The sequence below is a fragment of the Bufo gargarizans genome, chromosome 2 (genome assembly GCF_014858855.1).
Source record: "Bufo gargarizans isolate SCDJY-AF-19 chromosome 2, ASM1485885v1, whole genome shotgun sequence".
NCBI lineage: Eukaryota > Metazoa > Chordata > Amphibia > Anura > Bufonidae > Bufo > Bufo gargarizans.
In genome coordinates, this window is record NC_058081.1 from 11,487,063 (window position 1) to 11,503,185 (window position 16,123).

A 16,123-nucleotide genomic window follows, 5' to 3' on the forward strand; every position below is an offset into this window, starting at 1 on the left:
GGGCACACTGTGCCACCAATGATTTATTACAATAGAGGGAGGGAGGGGGGGGGCGATGGTGGGCGCACACTGTGCCACCAACGATATTCAAACTGGGGGGGGGGGGGGTCTGCCCCCTGCTGCCTGGCAGCCCTGATCTCTTACAGGGGAATATGATAGTACAATTAACCCCTTTAGGTGCCGCATCTGAAGGGGTTAATTGTGCTATCATATCCCCCTGTAAGAGATCGGGTGCTGCCAGGCAGCAGGGGGCAGTCTTGTACAAAGTTTGCAGTGTATTCTAACTAGAAGCGTCCCCATCACCATGGGAACGCTTCTGTGTTAGAATATACTGTCGGAAATGAGTTTTCACGAAGTGAAAACTTAGATCAGAAAAAGCTTTTATGCAGACGGATCTTCGGATCCGTCTGTATGAAAGCAACCTACGGCCACGGATCACGGACACGGATGCCAATCTTGTGTGTATCCGTGTTCTTTCACGGACCCATTGACTTGAATGGGTCCGTGAACCGTTGTCCGTCAAAAAAATAGGACAGGTCATATTTTTTTGACGGACAGGATAACACGGATCACGGCCTCGGCTGCAAAACGGTGCATTTTCCGATTTTTCCACGGACCCATTGAAAGTCAATGGGTCCGCGAAAAAAAACTGAAAACGGCACAACGGCCACGGGTGCACACAACGGTCATGTGCAGGAGGCCTTACACAGCTCAGCATCCCGGGTGTAATTCACAAATCTCTGTTGGTTATAATACAGATAGTTAATACAATCTACGTTCTAATTTATGCTAATCATGGGAATTATTGACTTGAATCCTGCAGCTATCTGGTTTCTAGCCTTAAATTGATCAGGAACTCCTCTAAGGACTCCTATAGCATCAATGTAAACATGAGAATCAAAGAATGTATGGAGTGACCTCCTTAGCTGTGACCGGACATTGGTTTTCTTACTGACTTGATCCCACTCAGTAGGTGAAAATAGAACAAATGGAATCAGCACCTTAATCAGGGTACATTGGCCAATCCATTCCATTTGTATCCTGGGCCAGAGTTTTAAGTCTCCACACAACCACCAAATATCTGAGTGTTGATAATCTTGGTTGATAAACCATCTGTCAGGGTAAGCTTCCGAGTCACTATCTGTCTCATTTAGATTAAAACAGGTATAATTTCCAGGGTATGGCGTTATACCAAAACCCATATGGTCTCTCTCTTGAACAGTAGGATATAGCAATTCTTGCAGGATGACAGGCCGAACTGGATGGACAAATGTCTTTTTTCGGCCTTATGTACTATGTTACTATGTTACTATGTTACTAATGTCCTGCAGGGGGAATTACTGGGAATTGTTTCAGTGTACATCTTAAGGATGCACTTGAAACCCTCAGGTTCTGTAATCTCATTCAAAGGGAAACGTACCGTACCTAAATGAGGTCGGGTTGCAGCACAAGCAATGCAGTTGGATCTCTTCTGGGAAAGAACCGTATAGCGGATCCATTCTATCCATACGTTTGTATCTGAAAATCCGGTCTCTAAGGCCAATTTGTCTTCGTACTTTCGGTTGACAAAATATTTAATGCCAATTATAGGTAGGGATGTAGGAGGCACAGGTGCAACTAGACTTTGAAGCTTTTGTCTTTGCCTAGGGGATCTGTGCCACTTACCCATGCTCCTAAAACATATATCCCCGAATCCTGTTGGATAGGATTTCTAATAGACAGAAACAAAGGATTACATTCATTATATTTGCAATTATTTGGTGGTGTTCCTGTCACGGGTAAGGAAGGTAGAGAGGAAGTGCACCCCCTAAACTGCCACCCTCAACCCTGTCCCTGCCTACTTGCACCACCCGCCCTAGGTGACGGGGCTCAACTGGGTGACGGTCCCTGACCTACGTAAGTGTAGAGCAGAGCGAACAGAGAAAGAGAGGAACAGACAGCCAAGGCAGAAGGCGGTACACAAGACTAAGGCAAACGGATACACAGGGAAGTGAATGAGAAAACAGTACCCAGTGATGGGAAAGGCAATGGAGGTCACGTCAATACAAGGGATGAGGCAGGAGACAAAATCCGAGAACGAGCCGAGGTCAAATCCGAGAGATAGCGTAGGTACCAAGGGAGCGGGCAAAGCGAGGTCAGGAAACAAACAAGATCAATACCAGAGGTCAAGTAGAAAGCAATAATAATAGTACACACAGCCCTAGAGACAAAAATCACAGGCAACCTGTAGCCAGCAGGCTGCCTGTATTTATAGTGGGGAGTGAGGGTCATGTGACATGGCCAGAGTCACATGACCGACAGACAAACAAGTCGAGCACCGAGTGATCAGCTCGGCGCTCAAGGCAGACCTAGGAGCAGGGAGCCTCCCAGCTAACAAAGCCACCCTGGGAACGAGGCCAAACACAGATCCTCGCTCCTGAAGCTAAGCAGCAGGTCTGCGGCTGATGGGAGACCGTTACAGTTTCCTTCAGGATAGTCATCCTTTGCAATAAATTCTCAACTTTTTAGACCCTAGAGGTAGACTTCTCTGGTTTGAATCTCCAACATTTAGGGCTAGTGTTCCATCCTGCTAATCCCCAATGTTCACAGTTGGGATGGTCATATCTGAACACTACATAGTGACCATAGACTGGGTCAGTTCCTGTCACCCAGATATACTTATCTAACCAAAGCCAAGTGTACTGTCTGTTTGCCCCACAGTCCACTACACTGCAAAAGTCAAACTTGGCAGTTCCTAACTCGTCTTGATAAAATAATATTGTTGGGATTTGATTTAACTGTGCCTTCCCCCCGTACAATATAGAATGATCAGTAAGGCATGAAAAAACATTATGGCCCTTGCAGTCATTCTGAACTTGATGATCAGGTACTTTTTTGCAGTGCGATGCGTGGACCCAATTGGGCTTTCCTTCCAACTTGACAGCAGTGGTGGTGGTTAACAGTACTTGATGTGGACCTTCAAACCATGGTTCTAGGACTTTCCGCATGTGTCGTTTCACCACTACCCAATCTCCTGGTTGTAGAGAATGAGTTGCCTCTATGCTGTCTGGATCTAGAAGAGAAGCAAAAACTTGGGACTACACATTAGACAGTCTGTTTGAGAGACAGATAACTTACCTTGAAAGACTACTGTTCTGCATCTGGAGCTGTTTTGGAAAATAGAGTCCTAATCTAGTGGCATTCCCAAAGAGTACTTCATACAGACTCAGGTCTGTCTTCCGGTTAGGTGTGTACCGGATGGAGAAGAGCACCACGGGTAGACACTCTGTTCATGGCTTATTCAATTCAGCCATGGCCTTCTCTTTTTTAGATTTAATTGTGCCGTTGAGTTGCTCTAAACTACCGCTGCTTTGTGGGTGATACGCTGTATGGAAAGCTTGCTCAATGCCCAAGGCCCCCATAATTCCCTGCATGACCTCCACTGTAAAGTGAGAACCTCAGTCACTCTCAATTGTCTCTTGGACCCCATACCGGAGAGTTATCTTGTTCAGAAGTTTCTTGGCTGTGGTTTGTGCAGTGGCTTTTGCTACAGGATAGGCTTCTGGCCACCCTGAAAACAGATCTACACATACCAAGACATACTCTAGGGTCCCAACTTTGGGTAGTTTGATGTAATCTATTTGCAGTCTTTGGAAGGGGAAATCGGGCCTAGGAGTGGGCCTCAAAGGTGTTTTTACTGTTCTTCCTTTGTTGTGATGGGAGCAAATCATACAAGCCTGAGTGAATTTGGCTGCTGCTACACTGAATCCTGGGGAATACCATTGTTTATAAACAAGAGCAGTCATCACAGTTTTGGACAGGTGGGTATTCCCATGAGTGGCCTGGTCTGTGACTGGGAACAAGGCACAGGGCAAACACAGCTTTCCTCTGAGTTCCCATGTTCCTTCTGGGGTCATCACAGCTCCTTTCTCTATCCATACTGCCTTTTCCTCTTTGGTTGCTTGAGACTGTAAGGTCATGTCAACTAAGGGTTGTGTCTGACGAACCCACCGACTCTTGGATGGGGCTGTATGATGTCACTTGGGACAAAGTGGATGACCGAGTCAATCATTCGAGAACCGCTGGGTTGCTGGTTAAGACACGACTGCTAGATGACACTGGGAGCTCAGGCCTCTTGCTGCGACTCCTGCTGCCATGGCCCATTACTCTGCTGTGACCTGCGCCTGTGCTAGAAACATTTAGGCTTCTGCCACTCCCCTGTGCAGGGCCTGGCACTTCTCTGTCTGACATACTGTAAAATCTAATAAATAAATAAAAAGGAAATTAAAACACACAAAAATAGTCTGTAATTTTCTCACTTGACCACACAACAGCTAGTGAGCCCTTTTTTCCCTTCACTAATACATGCTAAAGAAGGCTTTAGAACATATAACTGCACCGCTGAACGGCAAATAGGCCCTTACTTTTTTTCCGCTTATACATGCCACAAAAGGCTTTAGAACATGTAACTGCACTGCTGATCGGCAAATAATATATATTTTTTTGCCACTAATACACGCCAAAAAGGGCTTTAGAACATATAACTGCACCGCTGAAATGCAAAAAATATATATTTTTTTGCCACTAATACACGCCAAAAAGGGCTTTAGAACATATAACTGCACCGCTGAAATGCAAAAAATATATTTTTTTTTGCCACTTATACACGCCAAAAAGGGCTGTAATTTTCTCACCTCATTTTATATAAGCAGGCATAAAACATGAGTTTGCGCGTCGAGTGTTTGATTTAAGTGTGTGTTTGTATAAGTGTGCAACTTTAGATTAAGTGACTTCAGATTCAGGGACTTCAGTGGGGGACGGCAGTAAATCAGTCTCTTCTTACTGCTTTATATTGTATTTTTCGTTTTTTTTGTGTAATCTCCATCTAGTATGTGTCTAGAGTTGAGCGGACACCTGGATGTTCGGGTTCGAGAAATTTGGCCGAACTTCCCGAAAATGTTCTGGTTCGGGATCCGAACCCGATCCGAACTTCGTCCCGAACCCGAACCCCATTGAAGTCAATAGGGACCCGAACTTTTCGGCACTAAAAAGGCTGTAAAACCCTCTAGCCCAGGAAAGGGCTAGAGGGCTGCAAAAGGCAGCAACATGTAGGTAAATCCCCTGCAAACAAATGTGGATAGGTAAATGAATTAAAATAAAAATTAAATAAATAAAAATTAACCAAAATCAATTGGAGAGAGGTCCCATAGCAGAGAATCAGGCTTCACGCCACCCACCACTGGAACAGTCCATTCTCAGATATTTAGGCCCCGGCACCCAGGCAGAGGAGAGAGGTCCCGTAACAGAGAATCTGGCTTCATGTCAGCAGAGAATCAGTCTTCATGTCATAGCAGAGAATCAGGCTTCACGTCACCCACCACTGCAACAGTCCATTTTCATAAATTTAGGCCCAGCACCCAGGCAGAGGAGAGAGGTCCCGTAACAGACAATCTGGCTTCATGTCAGCAGAGAATCAGTCTTCATATCATAGCAGAGAATCAGGCTTCACGTCAGCCACCAATGCAACAGTCCATTGTCAGATATTTAGGCCCAGCACCCAGGCAGAGGAGAGAGGTCCCGTAACAGACAATCTGGCTTCATGTCAGCAGAGAATCAGTCTTCATATCATAGCAGAGAATAAGGCTTCACGTCAGCCACCAATGCAACAGTCCATTGTCAGATATTTAGGCCCAGCACCCAGGCAGAGGAGAGAGGTCCCGTAACAGAGGATCTGGCTTCATGTCAGCAGAGAATTAGTCTGCATGTCATAGCAGAGAATCAGGCTTCACGTCACCCAACATTGGAACAGTCCATTGGCATATATTTAGGCCCCGGCACCCAGACAGAGGAGAGGTTCATTCAACTTTGGGTAGCCTCGCAATATAATGGTAAAATGAAAATAAAAATAGGATTGAATGAGGAAGTGCCCTGGAGTACAATAATATATGGTTAAGGGGAGGTAGTTAATGTCTAATCTGGACAAGGGACGGACAGATCCTGTGGGATCCATGCCTGGTTCATTTTTATGAACGTCAGCTTGTCCACATTGGCTGTAGACAGGCGGCTGCGTTTGTCTGTAATGACGCCCCCTGCCGTGCTGAATACATGTTCAGACAAAACGCTGGCCGCTGGGCAGGCCAGCACCTCCAAGGCATAAAAGGCTAGCTCTGGCCACGTGGACAATTTAGAGACCCAGAAGTTGAATGGGGCCGAACCATCAGTCAGTACGTGGAGGGGTGTGCACACGTACTGTTCCACCATGTTAGTGAAATGTTGCCTCCTGCTAACACGTTGCGTATCAGGTGGTGGTGCAGTTAGCTGTGGCATGTTGACAAAACTTTTCCACATCTCTGCCATGCTAATCCTGCCCTCAGAGGAGCTGGCCGTGACACAGCTGCCTTGGCGACCTCTTGCTCCTCCTCTGCCTTGGCCTTGGGCTTCCACTTGTTCCCCTGTGACATTTGGGAATGCTCTAAGTAGCGCGTCTACCAACGTGCGCTTGTACTCGCGCATCTTCCTATCACGCTCTAGTGCAGGAAGTAAGGTGGACACATTGTCTTTGTAGCGTGGATCCAGCAGGGTGGCAACCCAGTAGTCCGCACACCTTAAAATGTGGGCAACTCTGCTGTCGTTGCGCAGGCACTTCAGCATGTAGTCGCTCATGTGTGCCAGGCTGCCCAGGGGTAAGGACAAGCTGTCCTCTGTGGGAGGCGTATCGTCATCGTCCTGCCTTTCCCCCCAGCCACGCACCAGTGATGGGCCCGAGCTGCGTTGGGTGCCACCCCGCTGTGACCATGCTTCATCCTCATCCTCCTCCACCTCCTCCTCATCCTCGTCCTCCTCGTCCTCCAGTAGTGGGCCCTGGCTGTCCACATTTGTACCTGGCCTCTGCTGTTGCAAAAAACCTCCCTCTGAGTCACTTCGAAGAGACTGGCCTGAAAGTGCTAAAAATGACCCCTCTTCCTCCTCCTCCTCCTCCTGGGCCACCTCCTCTTCCATCATCGCCCTAAGTGTTTTCTCAAGGAGACATAGAAGTGGTATTGTAACGCTGATAACGGCATCATCGCCACTGGCCATGTGGAGTACTCGAAACAGCGCAACAGGGCACACAGGTCTCGCATGGAGGCCCAGTCATTGGTGGTGAAGTGGTGCTGTTCCGCAGTGCGACTGACCCGTGCGTGCTGCAGCTGAAACTCCACTATGGCCTGCTGCTGCTCGCACAGTCTGTCCAGCATGTGCAAGGTGGAGTTCCACCTGGTGGATACGTCGCATATGAGGCGGTGAGCGGGAAGGCCGAAGTTACGCTGTAGCGCAGACAGGCGAGCAGCGGCAGGATGTGAACGCCGGAAGCGCGAACAGACGGCCCGCACTTTATGCAGCAGCTCTGACATGTCGGGGTAGTTGTGAATGAACTTCTGCACCACCAAATTCAGCACATGCGCCAAGCAAGGGATGCGCGTCAAACCGGCTAGTCCCAAAGCTGCAACGAGATTTCGCCCATTATCACACACCACCAGGCCGGGCTTGAGGCTCACCGGCAACAACCACTCGTCGGTCTATTGTTCTATACCCCGCCACAACTCCTGTGCGGTGTGGGGCCTGTCCCCCAAACATATGAGTTTCAGAATGGCCTGCTGACGTTTACCCCGGGCTGTGCTGAAGTTGGTGGTGAAGGTGTGTGGCTGACTGGATGAGCAGGTGGAAGAAGAGGAGGAGGAAGCCGAGAAGGAGGAGGTGGCAACAGGAGGCAAAGAATGTTGCCCTGCGATCCTTGGCGGCGGAAGGACGTGCGCTAAACAGCTCTCCGCCTGGGGCCCAGCTGCCACTACATTTACCCAGTGTGCAATTAGGGAGATTTAGCGTCCCTGGCCTTGCTTACTGGTCCACGTATCTGTGGTTAGGTGGACCTTGCTACAGATGGCGTTGCGCAGTGCACACTTGATTTTATCGGATACTTGGTTGTGCAGGGAAGGCACGGCTCTCTTGGAGAAGTAGTGCCGGCTGGGAACAACATACTGTGGGAGAGCAAGCGACATGAGCTGTTTGAAGCTGTCTGTGTCCACCAGCCTAAATGACAGCATTTCATAGGCCAGTAGTTTAGAAATGCTGGCATTCAGGGCCAGTGATCGAGGGTGGCTAGGTGGGAATTTACGCTTTCTCTCAAATGTTTGTGAGATGGAGAGCTGAACGCTGCCGTGTGACATGGTTGAGACGCTTGGTGACGGAGGTGGTGGTGGTGTTGGTGGTACATCCCCTGTTTGCTGGGCGGCAGGTGCCAACGTTCCTCCAGAGGCGGAGGAAGAGGCCGAGGCGGCAGCAGCAGAAGAGGGCGAGGCGGCAGCAGCAGAAGAGGTAGCAGGGGGAGCCTGAGCGACTTCCTTGTTTTTAAGGTGTTTACTCCACTGCAGTTCATGCTTTGCATGCAGGTGCCTGGTCATGCAGGTTGTGCTAAGGTTCAGAACGTTAATGCCTCGCTTCAGGCTCTGATGGCACAGCGTGCAAACCACTCGGGTCTTGTCGTCAGCACATTGTTTGAAGAAGTGCCATGCCAGGGAACTCCTTGAAGCTGCCTTTGGGGTGCTCGGTCCCAGATGGCGGCGGTCAGTAGCAGGCGGAGTTTCTTGGTGGCGGTCGTTCTGCTTTTGCCTACTGCTCCCTCTTTTGCTACGCTGTTTGCTTGTCCTCATCATCAGGAAACATAATTGGTTGTGCGTCAGTGCATTCTATGTCTTTCACCGCTGGGGAAGGGCTAGGTGGATGCCCTTGGGAAACCCTGCCAGCGGAGTCTTCAAACAGCATAAGAGACTGCTGCATAACTTGAGGCTGAGACAGTTTCCCTGGTATGCATGGGGGTGATGTGACAGACTGATGGGCTTGGTTTTCAGGCGCCATCTGCAGAAGACTGGGTGGGAGATAATGTGAACGTGCTGGATCCACTGTCGGCCACCCAATTGACTACTGCCTGTACCTGCTCAGGCCTTACCATCCTTAGAACGGCATTGGGCCCCACCATATATCGCTGTAAATTCTGGCGGCTACTGGGACCTGATTTAGTTGGTACACTAGGACGTGTGGATGTGGCAGAACGGCCACGTCCTCTCCCAGCACTAGAGGGTCCACTAACACCACCACGACCATGTCCACGTCCGCGACCCATACTAATGTTTTCCTCATTGTTATCGTTCACCACAACAACAAAAATATTATTTGGCCCAATGTATTGTATTCAAATTCAGCTGAATATAAATTTGAGGCCTAGTATTTAGGCGCTGGGTGACAGGTATGGGTTTACTGACAGAATTAGACTTGGAAATGCACAGTAGCGTGTGTGTGAAGTTATTCTGAATGACCCTATGTGCACCTTGAATATTATATACCCTTTTAGGGATAGATTTCAAATAGCTCTGATACAGCAGAAACCACTAAATTATGAAATTGCTAAATTGGGAATTGTATTTCAACCCAGAACAAAAAATGTGCTTTGACGGACACTAAATAACTTGCCCAGCCAGAACAGTACAGCGGTAACGACAGATTTAGTTGGATATAAATTTGAGGCCTAGTATTTAGGCGCTGGGTGACAGGTATGGATTTACTGACAGAATTAGACTGGGATATGGCCAAAAAATTAACAGACTATTGCTGGTTAAATGCACTTGGTGTGACAGCTTCACCCTGATGTAGGCTTTAGCCAAAAAACAACCACACCATTGAGGGTTAAATGCACTTGGTGACAGGCTCAGCTTGCCCCTGATGTAGTATATGGCCAAAAAATAAACAGACTATTGCTGGTTAAATGCACTTGGTGTGACAGCTTCACCCTGATGTAGGCTTTAGCCAAAAAACAACCACACCATTGAGGGTTAAATGCACTTGGTCGCAGCTTGTGCTGGCGCACCACAAGACACAAAATGGCCGCCGATCACCCCAGAAAAAAGTGACTGACCAACGGTCTGGGCAGCCTAAAAACAGTGAGCAATTGAGTATCAGCAGCTCAATGACCCACAGCTGCAGATCGATCAATAATCAAGTCCTTTGGAGGAGTTAATCTGCCTAATCTCGCCCTACTGTCGCAGCCGCAACCTCTCCCTATGCTGATCAGAGCAGAGTGACGGGCGGCGCTATGTGACTCCAGCTTAAATAGAGGCTGGGTCACATGGTGCTCTGGCCAATCACAGCCATGCCAATAGTAGGCATGGCTGTGATGGCCTCTTGGGGCAAGTAGTATGACGCTTGTTGATTGGCCGCTTTGCAGCCTTTCAAAAAGCGCCAAGAAAGCGTCAAAAAGCGTCAAGAAAGCGACGAACACCGAACCCGGACTTTTACGAAAATGTCCGGGTTCGGGTCCGTGTCACGGACACCCCAAAATTCGGTACGAACCCGAACTATTCAGTTCGAGTTCGCTCATCCCTATATGTGTCCCATTATTGACAGCAGTCTAGTGCACATGTTGTCTGATGTATGCAGTCCTGGAAGAGCCGTTTGAGAATGTATATAATTGTTCAAAATGTGAGCAAATTACACGTTTGGAATCGCAAATTGAGTATCTAAAGGGGCGAGTTTCAACACTGAAAGGCGTTAACAATTTGGAAAAGAGTTTGCTGCTCACTGAGCAAGCACTCTATGCGGTAGATGTGGGGGAGGGTGGTAGCGAGGAGGCTGAGGAAAGTGAGGTAGCTAGCTGGGTAACAGTTAGAAAGCGGGGTAGAGGGAAGAGTGCCAGGGAGGTTAGCCCTGATCTGTCACACCCCAACAAGTTTGTACGGTTGGCAGATGAGGGGGGTGTCGGTTCAGGGACAGCACTGCTGCAGCCGGACACTTTCTCTGCCAGTCAGGGGAATTTCAGCTCCAATAAGCTGGGGACCAGGAGAACAGGGCAGTGCAGACAGGTGCTGGTAGTGGGGGACTCTATTATTAGGGGTACAGAAAGGGCAATCTGTCACAAAGACCGTGATCACCGAACATTGTGTTGTCTTCCTGGCACTAGAGTTCGGCACATCGCGGATCGGGTTGACAGATTACTAGGAGGGGCTGGAGAAGATCCAGCGGTCATGGTCCATATCGGAACCAATGACAAATGTAGAGGAAGGTGGAGTCCATAAAAATGATTTTAGGGATTTAGGTCAAAAGCTTAGGCCAAGGGTAGAATTTTCCGAAATACTGCCTGTACCACGAGCCACACAAGAAAGGCAGCGGGAGATTAGGGAGGTTAACAAGTGTCTCAAGAACTGGTGTAGGAAGGAGGGGTTAGGGTTCCTGGAGAACTGGGCCAACTTCTCTGTCAGATACAGGCTCTATCGTAGGGATGGGCTGCACCTCAATGGGGAAGTGGCAGCTGTGTTGGGGGGATAGATGGCTAGAAGGTTGGAGGAGTGTTTAAACTAGAGACTAGGGGAGGGTAATTATGTTATAGGATGGGAGGATAGTGCAGATAGAGACCGGGGGAAAGGTAGTGGGACTGGGGAGGAATGGAAGGAGGGACTAGAACAGTTTAGAAGAAAAGGTATAGGGTAAAAAATATACAAAAACCTCTTAATTGTATGTATACTATCTATCCTGTCTAAAGCCCACAGTCCAAGAAGATATAAGTGAGGGACATGAACATGTGGAGTCACTGGGGGTAGAAATACATGGAGGAAAAAATAATAATAAACTACTAATAGGGGCATACCAGAATATACTAGAGTCCGCAGAAAATCTACTACTAAACAAAATAGACGAGGCAGCAAATTATAATGAGGTTGTTATTATGGGGGACTTCAACTACCCAGATATAGACTGGGAAACTGAAAGCTGTTCATCTAATAAAGGAACATGGCAATAACCAAGACCCTGATATTTACAGACTCTATACTGACAGGGAGTGTTCCACAGGATTGGCGAATAGCAAATGTAGTGCCAATACTCAAAAAGGGTGCAAATAGAGAGCCCGAAAACTATAGGCTGGTAAGTTTAACATCAATTGTGGGTAAATTGTTTGAAGGTTTTCTAAGAGATGCTATCTTGGAGGATCTCAATGGAAATAAGCAAATAACATCATTTCAGCATGGCTTTGTGAGGGATCTGTTATGTCAAACTAATTTAATCAATTTCTATGAGGAGGTAAGTTCTAGACTTGACAGCGGCGAATCAATGGATGTCGTGTATCTGGACTTCTCCAAAGCATTTGACACTGTACCACATAAAAAGTTAGTATATAAAATGAGAATGCTCGGACTTGGAGAAAACGTCTGTATGTGGGTAAGTAACTGGCTCAGTGATAGAAAACAGAGGGTGGTTATTAACGGTACACACTCAGATTGGGTCACTGTCACTAGTGGAGTACCTCAGGGGTCAGTATTGGGCTCTAATCTCTTCAATATATTTATTAATGATCTTGTAGAAGGCTTGCACAGTAACATATACATTTTCGCAGATGACACTAAACTGTGTAAAGTAAATAACACTGAAGAGGACAGTATACTGTATATATACTACAGAGGACAGTATACTGTATATATACTACAGAGGGCAGTATACTACTACAGAGCGATCTGGATAGATTGGAGGCTTGGGCAGATAAGTGGCAGATGAGGTTTAACACTGACAAATGTAACATTTTGCACATGTGAAGGAATAATGCAAGTCACCCGTACATACTAAATGGTAAAACACTCAGTAACACTGACATGGAAAAGGATCTAGGAATTTTAATAAACATCAAACTAAGCTGCAAAAAACAGTGTCAGGCAGCTGCTGCCAAGGCCAATAGGATAATTGGTTGCATCAGAAGGGGCATAGATGCCCGTGATAAGAACATAGTCCTACCACTTTACAAATCACTAGTCAGACCACACATGGAGTACTGTGTACAGTTCTGGGCTCCTGTGAACAAAGACCTGTCCCAGGACTGATAGCTGAGTGCCGAGTGTCCGGCTCGGCGCTCAGCCCACAAAGGCCACACATAGAAGGAGCGTGCAGCTGGGCACACTCCGCCCTCAGTTGCCATTTCAGCAGAGTCGCCGAGCGGCTACCCGCTCTGCGCGGAGGGCGCCTCCTGCAGCTGCAGGAGAGGAACAGGACGTCAGCTGTGCAAGGAGGGGAAGGACACGTGGCGCCGGCGTCCTGTGACAAATAACTGGAATGGGGCAACTACAGTTCCCTGAAAGATTATCAACATTAGGATTATTCACTTTAGAAAAAAGACGACTGAGGGGAGATCTAATTAATATGTATAAATATATCAGGGGTCACTACAGAGATCTCTCCCATCATCTATTTATCCCTAGGACTATGACTGTGACGAGGGGACATCCTCTGCATCTGGAGGAAAGAAGGTTTGTACACAAACATAGAAGAGGATTCTTTACGGTAAGAGCAGTGAGACTATGGAACTCTCTGCCTGAGGAGGTGGTGATGGCGAGTTCACTAAAAGAGTTCAAGAGGGGCCTGGATGAATTTCTGGAGCGTAATAATATTACAGGCTATAGCTACTAGAGAGAGATCGTTGATCCAGGGAGTTATTCTGATTGGCTGATTGGAGTCGGGAAGGAATTTTTTCCCCTTAAGTGTGGAAAATTTGGCTTCTACCTCACAGTTTTTTTTGGGCTTCCTCTGGATCAACTTGCAGGATGACAGGCCGAACTGGATGGACAAATGTCTTTTTTTCGGCCTTATATACTATGTTACTAATAGGTCCTTATTTCTTTCCACTTATATACGCCACAAAAGGCTTTAGAATATATAACTGCACTGCTGAACGGCAAATAATATCCTTTCCCTACACTTATAATGTTCTGTCCCTGAACTTCTATTCAGCAAAATAATAGTTTTTCCTAGCACTGTCCCTAGCATCTGCTGTTGTCTCTTCTAAGTACACTAGAAAATGGCTGAATCCAAGATGGCTGAGGCTATTTATAGGGCTGTGACATCACAGGGGCTTGCTGGCTGGCTGCTGATTGGCTGCATGCATGGCATTGTGGGTGATCCCGCCTTCCCAGAGTTCCTTGCTCCATGTCCTAACATTCATTACCACGAAACGTGAGGAAATTCGGATTCAGTGCTAATCGAGTTTTTCCTGAAATTAGGATCGAATTCCGCTTCGTCATCTTCGATTCGCTCATCTCTAATTATAACTAATGGAAGGTATTTGGGAATATACAGTATTTATAATAAAGTAAAATTTAAGTATTTTAATTTTCTTAATTCCCAGAGAATGTAAACAGACTGAGAACTGAGTCTGGGGTCCGGACCACCCACTGGAATTTGCAAGCTTATTTGAAAACTTAAAGGGGTTGTTCCACAAAAAAAGTATTTTACAGTTTTCAAACAAGCATCTAGATCTGAATTCTTTTGTAATTGCATGTATTTAATATAGCCACGGAGTTATTCAATAAAATGTATCTATATAGCGCTACCTGACCAGTGATAGGCATAAAGGAAATCCCCCCTCTTATGGAAGGAAGTAGAGACTGGTGGGACACAGAGGAACGTTTGGAACAGGGACATTTTGGGATTGGTGACACTAGTATGATTTTTTATTTTTTAGGTCTGTTAAAGTTATTTATATAATGTTTTTATTGGTCAGAATACATCTTTAAACACACTACAAAGTCATGAAAGTTATGAAATCTACTTTAACTAATATTAAAACTTTCTCTATTCTTTAGAACGTAAGCATTTTGTTGATGAGCACTGCTGGGATCTAATTCGAAGGATAATCATGGTGGATCCAGTTCTAGACGATCTCCAGGAACAAAATCTTGTAACGCAGGAACAGTACGATGCCTTAATGAAATTGAAAACTCCCCAAAAGAAGATGATAGATCTATATGATATTGTGAGGTTCTGGACAAACCTGAAAAAGGACAAGGTTTATCTGGCTCTGAGACAACACAACCCAGCATTCATCCGAGTGCTAGAGAAATCTGACCAAATGCTGAAATCGCGTAACAGAAGTAAGTTCACATTGTAGAACTTTCTGTCTACTTATATCATTCTATTATATATTCAGGGAAACTATAACAAATTGCATTTATCTCCACAGATAAGGGGTCCTACTATATGAAGCTCACCCTTGACTTGGAGACAGGTTCTTCTGGTAAGTTTTACATTTTCTACTAATTTTCCTTCTGTAGTAACTGTAGTAAATGTGACACGTAATTCACATTTTCTGTTTCTGTGGCAGTTCTATGAGAGTAGATTATACATTGACAAGTAAAATGATAACAATGTTTTGAACTTTTGCCTTTCAGGCTCCATATCTCACCATCCACTATAGCTTTGAACATGAGACTACTATCATTTTATAGACAATCATCTTGGCTATCTCATACATAAATTGGACTTGTAACTATTTAGCATATAATTAGTTATGCAGATTCTTGTCATATAACTGCATTGTTACTGTTTTTCTCCTGGTGGTGGAACAATCTTTTTCTTCTTGTATACAACAAATTACAACCTGTTCTCACATTCCCTAATAGCTCAGTGTGTTATTCGGTTGATTGCCAAGATGCCATGACAGTTGTAAAAATATTAAATTAAATTTGTCCATCCATTCCAAAGCCAAGAGGTGGACGTCCAGGCAAAATATCTACAAGTGAGCTCATCACAACGTCTATCAGTTCTGGTGCGACAAACACTTCAGTGAAGGGGGCTTTTATAAGTCATAACAGTGAGATCAATGACGTCCATGAAAGCACTGTATGATGCACATTACACAAGTCTGGAATGGTGGCCCAAAAAATGGCGAAGAAGCATCGACTTTAATAACATCATAAGAAGCATCGGTTTGAGTTTGCAAAAAAGTACGAACAGTGGAAAGTAGAAGATTGGAAACTGTGATTTGGAGCGATGAGATGAAAGTCAAAAGAATGGGCTCTGATGGGTGCAAATGGTTCTGGAAGAAACAAGAGAAAATGAGGGCTGACGGATCGAGAAATTGAAGTAATTGTCAAGTTCCGTGGAGAAAGCCCGTTTATGTGGGGCTGTTTCACAGCCAAAGGTGTTGGATACTTGACCAGGATGAATGGTGGTCTCAATACTGAGCCATATGTGATTATCCTACAATACAAGTAACTTTGTACACTTGATTATTATGGGTATGAAAAGGACGACATAGAGTTCTATCAAGACAACAATCCGAAGAATACATTGATATTGG

The 16,123-nt window shown here is 46.1% G+C and overlaps 1 protein-coding gene across 4 annotated transcripts in view; it reads left to right on the top strand.

The window, feature by feature from the left end:
- Nucleotides 1-16,123, top strand: part of LOC122927047 — a 126,041-nt gene that overhangs the window by 96,624 nt on the left and 13,294 nt on the right. For all 4 annotated transcript variants that reach the window (XM_044278602.1, XM_044278604.1, XM_044278603.1 and 1 more), the window contains 2 exons: nucleotides 14,628-14,915; nucleotides 15,005-15,058. In XM_044278602.1, coding sequence (XP_044134537.1) covers nucleotides 14,628-14,915; nucleotides 15,005-15,058 — 342 coding nt within the window. The remainder of the gene's footprint in view (nucleotides 1-14,627; nucleotides 14,916-15,004; nucleotides 15,059-16,123) is intronic.